General features: G+C 40.5%; 1 protein-coding gene across 2 annotated transcripts in view; it reads right to left on the bottom strand.

Moving 5' to 3' along the window:
* LOC129840413 (protein MTSS 1-like) overlaps positions 1–18,180 on the bottom strand; it is a 136,653-nt gene extending 118,473 nt beyond the window's left edge. For both annotated transcript variants that reach the window (XM_055908265.1, XM_055908275.1), the window contains exons 1-2: positions 17,371–18,180; positions 1,615–1,676 (exon numbers count right to left, since the gene is read on the bottom strand). In XM_055908265.1, coding sequence (XP_055764240.1) covers positions 1,615–1,676; positions 17,371–17,442 — 134 coding nt within the window. In that variant the 5' untranslated portion in view covers positions 17,443–18,180. The remainder of the gene's footprint in view (positions 1–1,614; positions 1,677–17,370) is intronic.
* Positions 18,181–19,078: the final 898 nt, after the last annotated feature.

The following is a 19,078-nucleotide window of genomic DNA, read 5'->3' as shown; positions in this document are numbered from 1 at the left end:
CTGCATTTAAAATGGAGGCCCTTTTAGCGGGTGGAATAGCAGAGAACAATTCATTATGGTACTTTATGGTAAGTTTACAAACATATACTATGATAAATAGAATCTTGTATCTCACTACTGTAAATGGTATATACAGTACCAGTCAAATGTTTGGACACACCTACTCGTTCAAGGCTTTTTCTTTATTTTTACTATTTTCTACATTGTAGAATAATAGTGAAGACATCAAAACTATGAAATAACACATATGGAATCAACCTGGCGACCATGTCTGCGCATGCACGCTGACACGTTTCCTCCGACACATTGGTGTGGCTGGCTTCTGGGTTAAGCGGGCATTGTGTCAACAAGGAACTAAAGTAATTCTGCAAAAAATGTGGCAAAGCAATTCACTTTTTGTCCAAAATATGACGTGTTATGTTTGGGGCAAATCCAATACAACAAATTACTGAGTACCACTCTTCATATTTTCAAGCACAGTGGTGGCTGCATCATGTTATGGGTATGCTTGTAATCTTTAAGGACTGGGGAGGTTTTTAGGATAAAAAATAAAACGGAATGGAGCTTAGCACAGGAAAAATCCTAGAGGAAGACCTGGTTCAGTCTGCTTTCCACCAGACACTGAGATTAATTCACCTTTCAGCAGGGCAATAACCTAAAATACAAGGCCAAATCTACACTGGAGTTGCTTACCAAGAAGATAGTGAATGTTCGAGTTACAGTTTTGACCTAGATCTTCTTGAAAATCTACTGCAAGACCTGAAAATGGTTGTCTAGCAATGATCAACAACCAATTTGACAGAGCTTTTAGAACTTTGAAAATAATACATTCGCAAATGTTGCACAATCCAGGTGTGGAAAGCTCTTAGAGACTTACCTAGAAAGACTCACAGCTGTAAAATCGCTGCCAAAGGTGCTTCTACAAAGTATTGACTCTGGGGTGTGAATTTCTTTGTAAATGAGATATCTGTATTTCATTTTCAATACATTTGCTAATATGTATAAAAACATGTTTTCAATGTCCTTATGTAGTGTTGTGTAGATTGGTGAACAAATATTAAATCAATTTTGAATTCAAGCTGCAACAAAATGTAGAAAAAGTCAACGGGTATGAATACTTTCTGAAGGCACTGTTTGTCAGTCTGCTTACTCCTAGGGTGGTTGAGCAAGGCAGTGCCCTGCCCTCCAGTTGCCCTGGCAGTATGCTAGGTTAGCGCCAGTGCTAATTGGGCATGAGTGAAGCGGACACGGTGATGTTATTATCGACTCAAGTGGACCGCAGGGAGTCATTATCCTAATTTTCAGTTTTCTCCCTGAGGGCAGCGAGGCAGTGCTGTGGCCAGAATATATGCTGACCGTGCAAACATGACCTTCCATTTCATAAGAGATCTCTATACAGAGTCGTATCTGGCCAAGAAATCTGCAGGGAACTGGCTGTTATTTTGTTATGTCATTAGTGTTTACACACTTGTTAATAGTGTCCAAATTAAAATTGAGGATGGGTTTTCAGTCATTACTTCACTGTTCATCTTTGGCACATGCAAACACAGATCCTTTTTGCTAATGAATGGATATTGATTGAGAGGGGTTGCAGAGGCAAGGGTTAGTTCTTACCTTAGCTGGGATTGAAGCTTCACTCCTTTGGTTACAAAGTCCTCCCAGGCTGGATAACTAGCCTGTAAAGAAAAAAACATGGGGATTAGATGTTAAAAACAGTAGTAAATTATTAAATCTATAGGACGTAAACATTTCATGTCAGCGGCTACTAGAACATTCTATGAGACTGCAATCGCTTAGATGATTTAACTTAATCATATTTGCTGTCATTTTTAATTGGATGTGAAGAATATTGCCTGTTACTGGGAAAAGGAGTGGGTCAGGGAGGCTTGAACAGTCAATAGGGCTGCTGCATTGAACCAGTTGCAGTTCAAATCCAATTTTATTGGTCACACACACAGCAGAAGTTATTGCGCGTGTAGCGAAATGCTTGTGTTCCTAGCTCTAATAGTGCAGTTAAAATGCTAGTTTACTAAGGGGTTCTTCTGTATGTGAAATTAAATATTAGGCAGCGGCTGTCTGTCAAGTCCAAATATTTCAGAGGCAAAAACATAGCACTGGCTACAGAACATGAGTATAAATGAAAGCCTAAACATCAGAGCCAACAATAAAAATAAGTCAAATTCTATAGAGATGATGCAATGTAAAAATAGAAACAGAGGTAGGCCTAGCCAAAACTTGGTCACCTGGTAATGGCGGACCCAAGCCGCTGTTGATAAAATGTGGGGTGCATAATGCCGCTTAGACAATAAGTCTCAAACGTTTAGCCTCTTATCGTCCGAGCCAAGCTGTTCGCTCCCACTGCAAGCACGCACCTCGGCTGAATTAAATATATTAGACTACGGGAGATGAACCACCACTGAGGCCAGTCAGTCACTTTCTTTTCCCTTTGTCACATTTGAACCTAAATTTTCTTACATTTATTTAACTAGGCTAGTCAGTTAAGAGCAAATTCTTATTTACAATGACGGCCTACCCCGGCCAAATTGTGTGCCGCCCTATGGGACTCCCAATCATGGCCGGTTGTGATACAGCCTGGAATCAAACCAGGGTCTGTAGTGACACCTCTAGGACAGATGCAGTGCCTTAGACCGCTGTGCCACTCAGGAGCCCCACTACATTTCATAGAACTTGCTTTATATGGACATGGAGCTTCCATTACTAAACTCAACTTCTCCATAGGAAAAAAGCTAAAAATAGAATGACTACACTCTTGTTGCTCAGACAACGCCATGACTGTTGTCACCTGCTATTCCTACAAATCTGACAACCCTAATCCTGCACTGTTCGAGTGACCATTGGAAAAGGGGCCAGCGAAGGCATAGTGGGCAGTCACTGACGCAACCTGGCTCTGGGTGTAGAAGTCCACCGTGCCGCTTGGGTCATGAACCAAGGCACACAGGGATGTTACAGGCGGTGGCTGTTTTGTACCTTCCGTCTCCAAAAGGGGATAATTGGTGTGTGACTCTATCCACTAACAATTAAAAATCAAATCAACCTTTGTCCTTGGCCGAGGGGGCAATTGATCCAGAAAGCTACTGGAAGAAGTCACTACGAAACAAGGACATTACCTACAGAACAAGCAATGACATGTACAAATGAAATAATTAATTTCTCCTCGAATTGTGACAGTAAATGCATTCACTGCATGCCATTTGCTTTTCGTTGCCGTTGACCTGCTTTAACAAACCAATCCTTATGTAAGTTCACATACAGGGCCCGGTGAGTAAACGTGATAAGTCACATGATAATGAGCCTTTTGCTGCCCCAAGGCCAGTGAGAGAAAAAAAGCATTTTTCCCCTGTTGGCAACAGAGCAATACAGCTGTTACGGGCTACAGTTTTAGGAGATGTGCTGACTCTGAGAGATAATGTAATGTATTCTAGAGAGGAGGAAAATAAACTGATAGTGATCACTATGGTACGATTTCTGAGGAAACAAATAACATAACTCTAAGCCGGTTTCCCAGCACAAACATACTAGGAAATCCTTGTTTGCCTTTCAGGCTACATAGAATTGGGTAAGGTTGGGAAATACTCAGTGTTTTATTGGGGCCGTTCCAGCAAGATATGACACCAACAATCTAAATCTCAGATAAAATCATTTATGTAGTTAGAAACATAAGATTGTCATTCCTGCAACATTATTTTGTTGAAATATAAATTGGAGAAATTAAGCTAATTGATTTTACCCAAATTGGCCATTGTAATTTATAAAAGTTTCAAATAAAATCCCAAAAATATACACTACCGTTCAAAAGTTTGGGGTCACTTAGAAATGTTCTTATTTTTGAAAGAAAAGCACTTTTTTGTTTATTTAAAATATAAAATTTATCAGAAATACAGTGTTAACATTTTGAATGCTTTAAATGACTATCGTACCCGCAAAAACACCAGTCTCAACGTCAACAGTGAAGAGGCGACACCGGGATGCTGGCCTTCTAGGCAGAGTTGCAAAGAAAAAGCCATATCTCAAACTGGCCAATAAAAACAGACACTGGACAGAGGAACTCTGCCAGAAGGCCAGCATCCCAGAGTCACCTCTTCACTGTTGACATTGAGACTGGTGTTTTGCAGGTACTATTTAATAAAGCTGCCAGTTGAGGACCTGTGAGGTATCTGTTTCTCAAACTAGACACTAATGTACTTGTCCTCTTGCTCAGTTGTGCACTGGGCCTCCCACTCCTTTCTATTCTGGTTAGTTCCAGTTTGCGCTGTTTTGTGAATGGAGTAGTACACAGCGTTGTACGAGATCTTCAGTTTTTTGGCAATTTCTCACATGGGATAGCCTTCATTTCTCAGAACAAGAATAGACGGACGAGTTTCAGAAGAAAGTTCTTTGTTTGGCCATTTTGAGCCTGTAATCGTACCCACAAATGCTGATGCTACAGATGCTCAACTAGTCTAAAGAATCCAGTTTTATTGCTTCTTTAAAATCAGGACAACAGTTTTTAGCTGTGCTAACATAATTGCAAAATAGTTTACTAATGATCAATTAGCCTTTTAAAATTATAAACTTGGACTAGCTAACCAATGGCACATTGTGAGGACAGGAGTTGTGTTTGCTGATAATGGGCTTCTGTACACCTATGTAGATATTCCATTTAAAAAATAAATTAGCTGTTTTCAGCTCCAATAGTCATTTACAACATTAACAATGTCTAACACAGTTTTTTCTGAACAATTTAATGTTATTTTAAAATAGTGTTTTTCTTTCAAAAACAAGGACATTTCTAAGTGACACCCCAAAGTTTTGAACGGTAGTGTAGTACGTAACATTGATTTGGTCCAAACCTTGAGAGAAATGAGGAATCCAATTAAATGGTCAAAACCCACCCACGGTGCCCCACACAAACAACGATCAGTTCTCTATGTCTGACAAGTAGTATGGCGCTGCGGCTCAGAGTAGGACTATCCCCGACACATGAGTGGGTGGCTTTTGACCATTTCTTTGGATTCCTCATGGTCTAACTCATTGTTAGAAAAACTTGGTCCAAATCTGATGTTAGGTACTATATTTATGGGATATCATAGGAATACTACAGATAAAAACTTGCCCGTTTGGGTGACATCAATTAGCTTAATTTCTTAGAGATCAAAATATATTTCAACAAAATAATTTTACAGGAATGCTAATCTTATGTTTCTAACTACATAAATGAACAGAAACAGATGGTGGGTGTCAAAATCCGCGCGCTTTTTGAGGTGTAATGACCCACTGATCAATCAATTGCCGTCACGATGACTAATTGTTCGCGGGTGCTGTTTGACAGGCCCTGGTTGATTTAAATTTCAAAATAAATACCATGAAAACACAGGAAATAATGCATTCACACGGCAGCCTGAATGCACTAGCAAAACCGTATATGAACAGTGCAGATGCTCTGGATCAAAGGGGCTGGACAGTGTGGGATGGGGAGTATAGCCTATTGCCTGCAGTTTTGTGCTTGTCTCTCACCTTTCAAACTGGTTTCAGTAGCAGAATTCAATAAAATAAATAATTTTACAACTTCATGAAATTATGAAGGGGAAAATAGCTGTTGACTACTTGCAGTCTAAAAAACTGTGTGCATAGCATCTAAGCACCACTTGTAGCCTACCAGTGCCAATGGTTTGTACCAAAGAGGCTGCTTTCCTGTGTCTGAAAAAAAGCTTGAAGTGATCCACCCAGGAGAGCCCTCCCTGTTTCTTTCATGGTTTCACTTCCTTGATTATTTTTTCTCCCTAGTGAGTACAGCTCTTCTGAAGTTAGTCCCTCGAGTTTCTCTTTAAACTCCATGAAAGCCTTTGTATCGGAGTTGACTCCCAGAGAGAATCTCTATTACAATTTGCTGTTGCTATGGAAAGACGAAATGACTAACATACACCTTCTACACTCCTACTTGCTAGTTCTTGCGCCATCTCCATGCCTCCAAAAACAGCATCGGGGTATGCCACTGGAACCTAACTGATCATTGATCCTGTTGAACAGTAAAGTAGCGGACTTTGCTTCATTCATGCTGTAGCTCAGCTGTCATTCATTCATGCCTAGAGCTGTACCAACAGTGGAGCCAGCCTGCCTCCCGTGCTCCACTTATTGGATTAATAATTGATACAAAAAGATGACGGTCCAGCTCCTCTCTACACTTAAACTGCTACTAACAAGGGCCCTTGGGAGACTAGGGGAGCCTGATAGCCCAGTAACAAATCATACACCAATGAGGTTGAGCATACTTTTTGCACATCTCAAATACATTTTCACACTGGATGGAGAACGATGCACTGTCCTTATAAAGATAGATTGAACCTAAAAGGACACTTGTTGATTGAGAATACCTGTGGACCACACAGTCTAGGGTGGGTGTGTTTGGATACTACAACACCAGTTTCCCACAGGGCTGTTCAGGGGTTGATGGGCTGTTAAATTCCAGTGATCTGTAGTACTGCATTGATCCTGAGCAAACACCGGAGACCTGAAAGCCAACCCTCACCATCCTCCACATGCAAATTTCCTCTATCACCCGGGCTCAGCCCCTAGCATGGCCGCTCCCAGATTCCAAGCTTGGATAAGAACACACTCAATTGTCAAAGTGAAAGCACGGTGTTACCTCTGCCCATAAAAAAGAATCCCTTCAATTCCGGGATCTCCTCCATAGGGAAAGTCTGAGGATGGGTGTGGACGGATAACAGTTGAGTAGCTTGTCAACACGCCGACTTAAACTTCTTTCATCGTATGTCAACAGCCCTGCGAGAGGGCGCATCAGATAGCAACAACCTTTGACAGTGCTGGCACAAACCCTATTACCAGGAAACTATGACTCAAGCTTTAGTCATCCTCCTGAAGTTCTCACTGTTCAGTATAGCATTTCTCTTTATGTTCAGAACACCAGCTTTGAGTGCAGACAGCACAAGTAGGCTGCTGTAACACAAAAAAATGAAGGGTTCAACAAGGGTTCTTCTCAGCTCTTCAAAGTTCTTTGAAGAACCTTAAGGTTATTGGCCATGAAATGGTTCTTCCAAGAGCCCATAGGTGGTGGGGGTTCTTGCAGGAACTGCCAAACGGAAACATCTGGATTTGAAAGGACGGCAGGTGCAGGCACTTACCTCAAAAATTGAGATGTTCACATTTTTCAGTTAAGGTTTGTCCCTTGAATGAACTAAATGTAAGTTTTTTGATAATGATGCCATCTATCATATTTGCGCAAATCTTTCTAAAACAGACAATGGACACAATTCAATGGATATCTATCAATAAAAAGGTCCAAATATGTAGGCTAGCTGTATTGGGTGCAGATTACTGAACTGATCACTTTTGTGTCTGCAGGTATACAGACGAGGCACACACAAGGTATGTAAATTTGAATTGGTATGTTACGCAGATCATATTTACCATCCTCCTCCCTTACCTCTTCAAAACAGTTTCTCATTAACATTTACCACAAAATCCAAGGTATGAATATTGACGTGTGCATGTTGTTTAATCTGTATAATTAAACATTTTATTCACAGACTTGACCCTCCCTACACATCTGATCAATATAAGAGGAAACCTGCTCAATCACCAAGCACTGCAAAACCATTCAGGCTATGGATATGGAGAATATCAACACATTGAACTTGGGACTCTGCTGGGAGTTAAAATCCAAATGAGGTTTTTATTCTGCTTTGCCACTAAAATCATAATAAACAATGACAACTAAAATGCTGTTATTGTTATGCATATCATTATCAACAATAACAAGTAGGGGGGAGGGTGGAGGGGGTTGTTAACCCCAAAAGGTTCTTGATAAAGGTTTGAGGGTCCATTAAAAGGGGTTCTTTGAAGAAACCTTTTTTTAAAGTTATTCCAAGGATTTAGGGTTTCCCCCACAGTCTCAATTTGAAGAACCCCTAAAGGATACTCCAGGAACCTTTTCATTTGTTAGTGTATAACGTCTTGATATCTTAACCATTAGAATAGTACTGCTACAGTTAAACCAGCAAATCAGTGTGGTGCTCAAGACAAAACAATTGGCTTGTTAAATTAAATTCCCCCTTAGTGTGATACTACAATGAAGTGATCCAACTCAGCTGCACCTGCAAATAAAGCATCTTGCTCTGTTACAACCACAATACATAGACCAGGTCAGTGTTCTAGACTGGAGATTTCAGGAGCTGTTTCCAGAACCGGCGAATTGGAGGACAGGGCAAACCGAGAGGCTTTGCCCTAAGGCACTTCTCAGTGGCCCTCTGCCCAGGGTACACGGCTACTGGGGCCCAGTGAACCAGCGGAGGTTGCTTCTTAAATTTAAGGATTCACCCCATTTCGTTTCAATTTTTGTCTAGAATGACATACCCAAATCTAACTGCCTGTAGCTCAGGACATCAACCAAGTATATCCATATTCTTGATACCATTTGAAAGGAAACACTGAAGTGTGTGGAAATGTGAAATTAAACGCAGGATAATAACCCATATCTGGTTAAAGATAAAAAAACATAAAAACAAAAATGCATGTTTCATCATCTTTGAAATGCAAGAGAAAGGCCAAAATGTAATAATCCAGGTTAGGAGCAATTTAGATTTTGGCCACTACGGCAGTGTATGTGCAACGTTTTAGACTGATTCAATAAACTATTGCATTTCTGTTCAAAATGTTGTATCAAGACTGCCCAAATGTACCCAATTGGTTTAGTAATACATATAAGTTCATAATTGTGCACTCTCCTCAAATAACAGCATGGTATTCTTTCACTGTAATAGCTGCTGTAAATTGGACGGTGTAGTTATATTAACAAAAATTTAAGCTTTCTGTCATATCAGACATGTCCATGTCCTGGGTAACGTTATTTTTATTTACAACCTCATGCTAATCACATTAGGCTACGTTAGCGCAACCAGCCTGTGGTGGTGTGTGTGTGTGTGTGTGTGTGTGGGGGGGGGGGGGGGGGGGGGGAGGCGGAGACACCGATCCCGTAGATGTTATCAAGGTGGTGATACAGACAAACATCAGCTCCCACATGAATCAAATTAAAGTTTATTTGTCACGGGCGCCGAATATAACGTGGAGACCTTAGTGAGATGCTTACTTAGTGTAAAAAAGGTGAACAATAGGTAAGTAAAGAAATAAAAACAGTAAAAATACAGTGAAAAATTAACAGTAGCGAGGCTATATACAGTAGCAAGGCTACAAACAGGCACCGGTTCGTCGGGCTCATTGAGGTAGTATGTACATATGGTTAAAGTGACTATGCTTATATGATAAACAGAGATTAGCAGTAGCGTAAAAAAGGGGTTGGCGGGTGGCAGGACACAATGCAAATAGCCCGGTTAGCCAATGTGCGGGGGGCACTGGTTGGTCTGCCAATTGAGGTTGTATGTACATTAAGACTTCTGCAAGGTGGATGCCCAAGGGCAGCTTTTCAGACACTTAAATCACTGTGTTGACATGCCAACACTGAAAAGTCACCTGATAGACTGTGGTTTTCTGCCAGCAATGGATTCAATATTATTAAGACTAGAGCACAAACTGTATTTTGGGGGGGGGGGGGCCGATATAAATTCCCATTTTGGGGGAACAAAACTCACCGATATATCTGCCGATATACTGTTTAACTTCTTATGGCTGGGGGCGCTATTTTCACATTCGGATGGAAAGCGTGTCCAGAGTAAATTGCCTGATACCCAGGCTAAGATTAGCATATCATTAGTAGATTTGGATAGAAAACACTCTGAAGTTTCTAAAACTGTTTGAATGATGCTGAGAGTATAACATAACTCATATGGCAGGCAAAAACCTGAGAAAAAATCCAACCAGGAAGTGGGAAATCTGAGATTTGTAGGTTTGTCTTTGCCTATCCAAGATAGTGGAAATGGGGTCCGATTGCACTTCCTAATGCTTCCACTAGATGTCAACAGTCTTTAGAGCCTTGTTTCAGGCTTCTACTGTGAAGGGGGAGATAATAAGAGCTGTTTGACTAAGAGGTCTGGCAGAATGCCGTGAGCTAAGTCAGGCGCGTGGCCGTGAGAGCGAGCTCTGTTCCTTTTCATTTCTAAAGAATTGTCCGGTTAAAACATTATTTAAGATTTATGATAAAAACATCCTAAAGATTGATTCTATACATCGTTTGACATGTTTCTACGAACTGTAATGGAACTTTTTTACTTTTCGCCTGGACTAAGTGCCTGCGCCTCGTGAATTTGTTTTTGTGAAACAAACGCACAAACAAAAAGGAGGTATTTGGACATAAATTATGGACTTTATCGAACAAAACAAACATTTATTGTGGAACTGGGATTCCTGGGAGTGCATTCCGATGAAGATCAAAGGTAAGTGAATATTTATAATGCTAATTCTGACTTCTGTTGACTCCACAACATGGCGGGTATCTGTATGGCTTGTTTTGGTGCCTGAGCGCTGTACTCAGATTATTGCATTGTGTGCTTTTTCGAAATCTGACACAGCAGTTGCATTAAGGAGAAGTATATCTTTAATTCCATGCATAACACTTGCATTGTCATCAATATTTATGATGAGTATTTCTGTAATTTGATGTGACTGCAAAATCACCAGATGTTTGTTTGCATTTCTGAACATAACGCGCCAATGTAAACTGAGATTATTGGATATAAATATGTATTGTGTAACATGAAGTCCTATGAGTGCCATCTGAGATCAAAGGTTAGTGATTCATTTTCTCCATTTCTGCTTTTTGTGACTCCGCTCTTTGGCTGGAAAAATGGCTGTGTTTTTCTGTGACTAGGCACTGACCTAACATAACCATATGGTGTGCTTTCGTCGTAAAGCCTTTTTGAAATCGGACACTGTGGTGTGATTAACAACAAGTTTCTTTAAAATGGTGTATAATACTTGTATATTTGAGGAATTTTAATTTTGAGATCTGTTGTTTTGAATTTGGCGCCTGCAGTTTCACTGGCTGTTGTCAAGTTGATCCCGTTAACGGGATTTCAGCCGTACGAAGTTAACAGCAGGTAAATTTAAAAAAGTCATTTATCCATACTGAATACTCAGAAATTGCTATCAAAGAGAGCAATTGTCAAAGAAATAATCTTCAAAATGCTTATTTCTTACAGTGTGGCAATAATGACATGAGATGGCACCGATAGACATGGCCGCCTTCTTTCGGGCAACTCCGGGCAATTTATTTTTATGTAATTTCTCACGTTATTAGCCACAACTTTCTTTGCATTATTTATTACATACAGCCGGAAATAACTTTTAGATAGAGAGGTGGTAAATCACCAGGATTTCAACCAGGAACACGACTTTCCTGAATTGGATCCTTTCTTCGTACCTTACAGGGCAATTGAACTTAACCCAGAGGCTGCTCCAAGATGTCGCCAGCGGAGAAGTAGTATTCGGAGTGGACTCCAAAATAAAGGCCTGATTGGTGGAGTGCTGCAGAGACGGGAGAACCTTCTGGAATATTTATGATGTAATTTCGTATTTCTGTTGACTCTAACATGGCGGAGAAATGTTGTTTATATCTGAACGCCGTCTCAGATTATTGCAGGGTGTGCTTTTTCCGTAAAGTTTTTTTTATTTTTTATCTGACACAGCGGTTGCTTTAAGAACAATTGTATATTTAATTCTATGTAAAACATGTATCTTTCATCAAAGTTTATGATGAGTATTTCTGTTATTTGATGTGGCTATGCAATTTCTCCGGATATTTTTGGAGGCATTTCTGAACATGGCGCCAATGTGAACTGAGAATTTTGGATGTAAATATGCACATTATCGAACAAAACATACATGTATTGTGTAACATGATGTCCTATGAGTGTCATCTGATGAAGATCATCAAAGGTTAGTGATTAATTTGATCTCTATTTCTGCTTTTTGTGACTCCTCTCTTCGGCTGGAAAATGGCTGTATGTTTTTTGTGACTAGGCTCTGACTTAACATAAACATATGGTGTGCTTTTGCGGTAAAGCCTTTTTGAAATCGGACATGATGGGTAGACTAACAAGAAGTTAAGCTTTAATTTGGTGTATTGCACTTGTGAATGTATGAAAGTTAAATATTTCTAAGAAATATTTTTGAATTTCGCGCTCTGCCTTTTCAGCGGATGTTGTTAGCGGAACCCCTAGCCATAAGAATTTTCCCTGTTATGGCTGCAAGGGGCAGTATTGAGTAGCCTGATAAAATGTGTCCATTTCAAACGGCGTCGTACTCAATTCTTGCTCGTACAATATGCATATTATTATTGGATAGAAAACACTCTAGTTTCTAAAACCGTTTGAATTATTTCTCTGAGTGAAACAGAACTCATTCTGCAGCACTTTTCCTGACCCGGAAGTTCAAAGTCCGAGGCTCTCTTCCTCTTCCTGCCTATAAATGGGCAATGAACGTAAGAGTCTACGTACACTTCATACACCTTCCTCTGGGTGTCAAGAAGGCTGTGAGAGAAGAAAGGAGGTGATTATCTCGATCTGGGATGGAATAAACCCTCTTGGAAAGACGTGTACCCAATTTCCGGTACTCTGAAGGACGCAATTTGGACAGTGGGGTTGCCTTTTGTTTTGCTGACGTTATAGGGGAATATTATTTCCGGCGTTGATTTTATTTGATACGTCACCATATCATCGTAACGTATGTTTTTTCAATATAGTTTCATCAGATTATTGAAATTTTTTCAGGAGTTTTACCGTGTTCCGTTCTCTTCCGTTTGTTTACATGGAGAGATCCATGCAACCCGGCTAACGTGCTTGCTAAATGGAGAGAGAAAGCTGCCATTCTGAATCCAAACAACGACTCATCTGGACAAAGGACACCTTGTTCAACATTCTGATGAAAGATCAGCAAAAGTAAGACCCAATTTATGATGTTATTTCTTATATCTGTCGTAGTCACCGGCGCCCAAGTGTTTCTATTGTGTTAAGCTAAGCTAATATAATGCTACATTTTGTTTTCGCTGTAAAACACTTAATAAATCGGAAATATTGTCTGGCATCACAAGATGCCTGTCTTTCATTTACTGTACACTATGTATTTTTCAGAAATGTTTTATGATGAGTAATTAGGTATTTGACGTTGGTGTCTGTAAATATTATGGCTGCTTTCGATGCAATTTCTGAATGTAGCTGCAATGTAAACTATGATTTATACCTGAAATATGCACATTTAAAAAAAAAACATATGCTATACAATAAATATGTTATCAGACTGTCATCTGATGAGGTTGTTTCTTGGTTAGTGGCTATTTTTTATCTTTATTTGGCCGAATTTGTGATAGCTAGTAAAAAACTGATGGAGTAATAAAAGTGTAGTCTTTTGCTAACATGGTTAGCTAATAGATTTACATATTTTGTCTTCCCTGTAAAACATTTTAAAAATCGGACATGTTGGCTGGATTCACGAGATGTGTACCTTTCATATGCTGTATTGGACTTTTTAATGTGTGAAAGTTAAATATTTAAAAAAATATATCTTTTGAATTTCCCGTGTGGCTCAGTTGGTAGAGCATGGTGCTTGCAACGCCAGGGTTGTGGGTTCATTCCCCACGGGGGGACCAGGATGAATATGTATGAACTTTCCAATTTGTAAGTCGCTCTGGATAAGAGCGTCTGCTAAATGACGTAAATGTAAATTTCGCGCCCTGCACTTGAAGTGGCTGTTGTCATAAGTGTACCGGCGTCGGGCTGCAGCCATAAGAAGTTAAACACTTCAAGCAGCCAAAGTACATTGTCAGAAGTTTCTTTTGCCCTTCCGCTTCACTTTTTTATGGAGCCCGTAAGAGGTCATGGTGGGGGGGGGGGGGGGCAGCCAGGTTAATCCGTTCAGTTGTCACATTACGCCACAGACGTCTCAAGTTTTGAATGAACGTGCAATTGGCATGTCGAACGCAGGAATGTCCCCCAGGGCTGTTTGCCAGAGAATGTAATGTTCATTTATCTACCAGAAGCCGCTTGCCAATGTCATTTTAGAGAATTTGGCAGTACATCCAACCGGCCCCACAACCACAGACCATGTGTATGTCAGTTTGGTCATGTCAAAGTTGTCAACAGAGTGCCCCATGAGCTGACAACCACGGTGTAAGATTTTTTAAATGCTTTATGGCGAAAGCATACCTAGCCCAGCAGACAAATCATTACAAACAGTAACCAGCCAAGTAGAAGAGTTACACAAGTCAGATATAGAGATTAAATTAATCCCTTACCTTTGATGATCTTCATATGACTGCACTCAGCAGACATTCATTTACTCAATAAATGTTCCATTTGTTCAATAAAGTCTCTTTATATCCAAAAACCTCCGAATTGTTCACGCGTTTTCTTCAGTAATTCACAGGTTCAAACGCAGTTAAAACAGGCAGACAAAAAATCCAAATTGTATCTGTAAAGTTCATAGAAACGTGTCAAACAATGTTTATATTCAATCCTCAGGTTGTTTTTAGCCTAAATAGTCGATAATATTTCAACCGGACAATAACGGCGTCAATATAAAAGGTAAACAAGAAAGGCACTTTTTCGGGTCGCGTGCATGAAAAAGCTCTCTGACACTTTTGGGTCCACTCATTCAAACTGCTCTTCCTCATTTTTCAGAATACAAGCCTGAAACAATTTCTAAAGACTGTTGACATCTAGTGGAAGGCATTTGAGTCCTAAGTCAATGGATACTGTAATGGCATTGAATAGAAAACTACAAAACCAACAAAAGAAACTACTTCCCGAATGGATTTCCCTCAGGTTTTCGCCTGCCAAATCAGTTCTGTTATACTGACAGACACTATTTTAACAGTTTTGGAAACTTTAGAGTGTTTTCTATCCAAATCTACCAGTTATATGCATATCTTATCTTCTGGGTCCGAGAAGCAGGCAGTTTAATTTGGGCATACTTTTCATCCAAAATTGAGAAACCAAGGCTGTTGAGTGTGCCGATAAGAATGTGGTGATTGACAGAATCGAAAGCCTTGGCCAGGTCGATGAAGACGGCTGCATAGTACTGTCTTTTATCGATGGCGGTTATGATATCGTTTAGGCCCTTGAGCTTGGCTGAGGTGCACACATGACCAGCTCGGAAACCAGATTGCATAGCGCAGAAGGTACGGTGGGATTCGAAATGGTCGGTGATCTGTTTGTCAACATGGCTTTCGAAGACCTTAGGAAGGCAGGATAGATATAGGTCTGTAACAGTTTGGGTCTAGAGTGTCTCCCCCTTTGGAGAGGGGGATGACCGTGGCAGCTTTCCAATCTTTAAGGATATCAGACAATACGAGAGGTTGAACAGGCAAGTAATAGGGGTTGCAACAATTGCGATGGATCATTTTACAAAGAGAGGGTCCAGATTGTCTAGCCCAGCTGATTTGTAGGGGTCCAGATTTTGCAGCTCTTTCAGAACATCAGGATTTGGGTGAAGGAGAAGCATGGGGGGTGCATTGGCAATTGCCGTGGAGGGTGTAGAGCTGTTGGTCAGGGTATAGGTAGCCAGGTGGAAAGCATGTCCAGCCGTAGAAAAATGCTTATTGAAATTCTCAATTATCATGGATTTATCGGTGGTGACAGTGTTTCCTAGCCTCAAGGCAGTAGGCAGCTGGGAGGAGGTGCTCTTATTCTCCATGGACTTTAAGTGTTGGCATTGAGCATACAGTAGATGGGGAAGCTGTGGGGCAAATAGGCCTAGGCCCAACCTGAAATAGCCTACTCAATTTACCTATAATTTAATAAAAAAGGGCATTGGTTGCAATCCTAGTATCATGCCCAAGGGTAGAGGTCTATAAGTTTCATAAAATGATATAGGCCTAGCTGCTTGTAAGTAAATTAAATATGAATATTTTGGGAATATAAGGCCATATGTTGGGGATGCCATGCTGGTAATTTGCTGGGTGCTGCTGCCACATGCATCTCAACCGTGCCAATGTCAGTTGCCAATCAGGATAACAGTCACTGACATTGGATGACTTCGTGGCCTTTATGACCATTTATGACCAAAGAAAAAGACAGCGTTTGGGCTCTTCTTATCTAAGACAGTCTCCCTTTTATACACTATTGCTATACTTGAGTAGATATTTCGGGAAAAGTTAGGTCTACTGTAACCCCCCAATAGTATTGTTCACATAGACAAGAGTGACCAATTTCCTGCTCACCTGTGCACAATCGAATGGAAACATTTCAGAAGTGAGTGAGTGCTATTGGTGTTAAGTCACACTTGCAAATAGTTGCGAGTTTGTATGATAAAGACTTTCGGGAAAAGCGGGGAAAACATCCAATAGTGTGTCATGATAAAATTCAACAAATACATTTTACACAGATTTTAAAATTCAGCTTGCTAACGTTCACTAGTTAGTAGAAGAACATCTGACCAGAGGCTACAGGTAAAATGGATGACCCCGTTTGATCTACTCCAGCTTAGGTTAGCTAGCAAGCTAACATCAAAGCAAGTAGAGTTGGTCTACCAGCAAGTTGGCTAACATTAGTTAGCCTGTTGCATTTGTTTTAGCTAGGTAAAATGTGTTATATTGGATATTCAGTTATCCCATCAATAGCTACTGAACCAAGCATGCCATGACTATGAAAACGGTATATTAAGAATCAGGGGTGGATGGAGAACAATCCACACCTAATTTTTTATTGTTAGTGGTTTCTTCCGGATCTCAATATTCAATAGCTCTTAAATAGGTGCAATATGCAGAAATCGTGTCGCCATTTCCTGGGTGGTAAAAACCTACTTTCAGTTTGTGACAAAACAAGCAATGTATAGTGTAGATAATCATTGTACCATCTTAACCGCAGTGAAATATATTTTTACCCAAAAACATTGTATTTTCAAGCGGTTTGAAATTGGCGTACAAAACAAATGCACTAAATCTAAACTTAACAGGAAGCATAGAAAGAACAGATCTACCGCTTCTTAGACTTGCTTTCAATTAGAATGACAGATCTATAACTTACATTTCAATGTGAATTTAGTCAGATCGCCCAAAAATGTACATACTGCAGCTTTAACCAAAGCATGACATGACTATGAAAATGATATATTCTGAACAAGGGGAGGATAGTAGGGGAGGGGGTTCTACCATCCACCCAGATTCAGAAAATACCATGTTCATAGTCATGGCATGCTGAGTAAATAGCTATTGACGAGTGAAAACCGAATGTCCACCGAAATTCCAATACAAAACCAATTTTACCTCAGTCACACTTTGGGTTGGCAAAATGAATACTGAGGCAAGCCGTAAAAACGTGGCAAAATGCAAATAACTTAGTTCGCTAGCTACTACTACTACTACTACTACTACTACTTTAAGTGTCTCACCAGATAACCTTTTAACATCTATTTGAGTTCTATCTACTGTTCTAAGAATGTTATTTAACCAATGTGAACTTCTCTTACCTTCATGTCGTTCATGATGATCTGGAAGAGCCCTCCCAGAGCGCTGCATTCCTTTTCAATACCCGAATCCATTTTCCAAGTCGAAAAAATACTAACAGTAGTAGCTAGCTTTTAAGGTTAAAGAAATCCGTTTATAAATATACGTTGTTAATAGTAACGCGTTTATAAATATATGTTGAGGGAAACCCCGACGTACAAAGTTCAAGTAATTGAGACAAAAACAGAGCCCGATCGAGACAAATATATTTCAAAGTAACTAGCTAAAGCTAGTTATTTAGAGAGTAAAACAAAAATCGGGGGGCACAATACATAGCTAGCTATGTGGAATAGTAATACCACATACTGTCTGTTAACTGTCTTAGCAATACTGTTCCAGTCAGACTCAGTGTGGTAGGCTAGCTAACTAACTAGCCAGCCAACTTGATACACCTCCGAGAAAACATGGCATGGTTGAGTACGCCCGGTAGCTCGAATGGAAAGTCCAAACCTATAACTACCACACAGCCAAATAGGCAATGCGGCTGGCTAGCAATACCTGACTAGCGACCTGCTAGCTAACGCGCGGGCAGGTAACTGGCAATTTCTTGATAAATTACTTACTAGTCAGCGAATAATATTTATTTAAAAATCTTATTTCAGTTTCCCATGGTCCGGTGAAAATGACTTCTCTTATTCCTATGCGTTTTCAGCTTGTTTGCACATGTGTGTCATGGCCTTTCACCCAAATATTCGATGAGAATCCACGTATCGTTTTGAGTTGGCTTGCCTTGTGTGTGTTGCTACCACGGTACACTCAATATTCCCTCTTCTTCGTCTTCTTCTTCTTCTTCTTCTTCTTCTTCTTCTTCAGTGGGGTTTGTCCGCGGTTGGCATCCGTTATGGTGCATTACCGCCACCTACTGTACTGGAGCGTGGGCCAGAGACGGAGAAACGAAATCCTACCTGTATTCCCTTCTCCCTCACGCTAGATCTCAGCCTCTCTCTTTCAGGGCCCCTGAGTGGCACAGCGGTCTAAGGCACTGCATCTCAGCGCGTGAGGCATCACTACAGACACCCTGGTTTGAATCCAGGCTGTATCACAACTGGCCGTGATTGGGAGTCCCATAGGGCGGTGCACAATTGGCCCAGCGTCGTCTGGGTTTGGCCGGTGTAGGCCGTCATTGTAAATAAGAATTTGTTCTTAACTGACTTGCCTATTTAAATAAAGGTTCAATTAAATGTAAAAAAAATAAATAAATAAAACTTTGACACTGCCCACACTGTAGCAATACATGCTCCACTGTCTCGGTTTCCTGCCAATAATCACACAGAATCTTTCCTATCACATGTAAGATCTTATTCAATTGGCTGTGTCCCACCGTTAATCTTGTAAAAATAGCCTCCTCTCTTCTGTCCCTTCCTGCAGTCCTCCCCGACTTTCGTCTGTACTTTAAATAAATGCCTTCCCTCACTTTCTCTATTCCACTGCTCCTGCCATATCTGCACCATCACTGTCCATATCAGGCTTTTTGCCTCTGCCTTGCTCATTGAAACTACAAAACCAACATCCCCACGACTAATTGCTTGTTTAGCCAATACATCAACTGCCTCGTTCCCCTTCACCCCCACATGGGCTAGTACCCAAGTAAATGTTAACTGTATACCCATCTGTCTAATCCTGCCATGCGTTTGTAGTACGTCTTAAAGCAGGTTTTGTCTGCTACAGTTG

The sequence above is a fragment of the Salvelinus fontinalis genome, chromosome 3, assembly GCF_029448725.1.
Source record: "Salvelinus fontinalis isolate EN_2023a chromosome 3, ASM2944872v1, whole genome shotgun sequence".
In the NCBI taxonomy this organism is placed as follows: domain Eukaryota; kingdom Metazoa; phylum Chordata; class Actinopteri; order Salmoniformes; family Salmonidae; genus Salvelinus; species Salvelinus fontinalis.
Note: the sequence above shows the minus strand (reverse complement) of the source record. Positions and strands in the feature narration are given on the sequence as shown.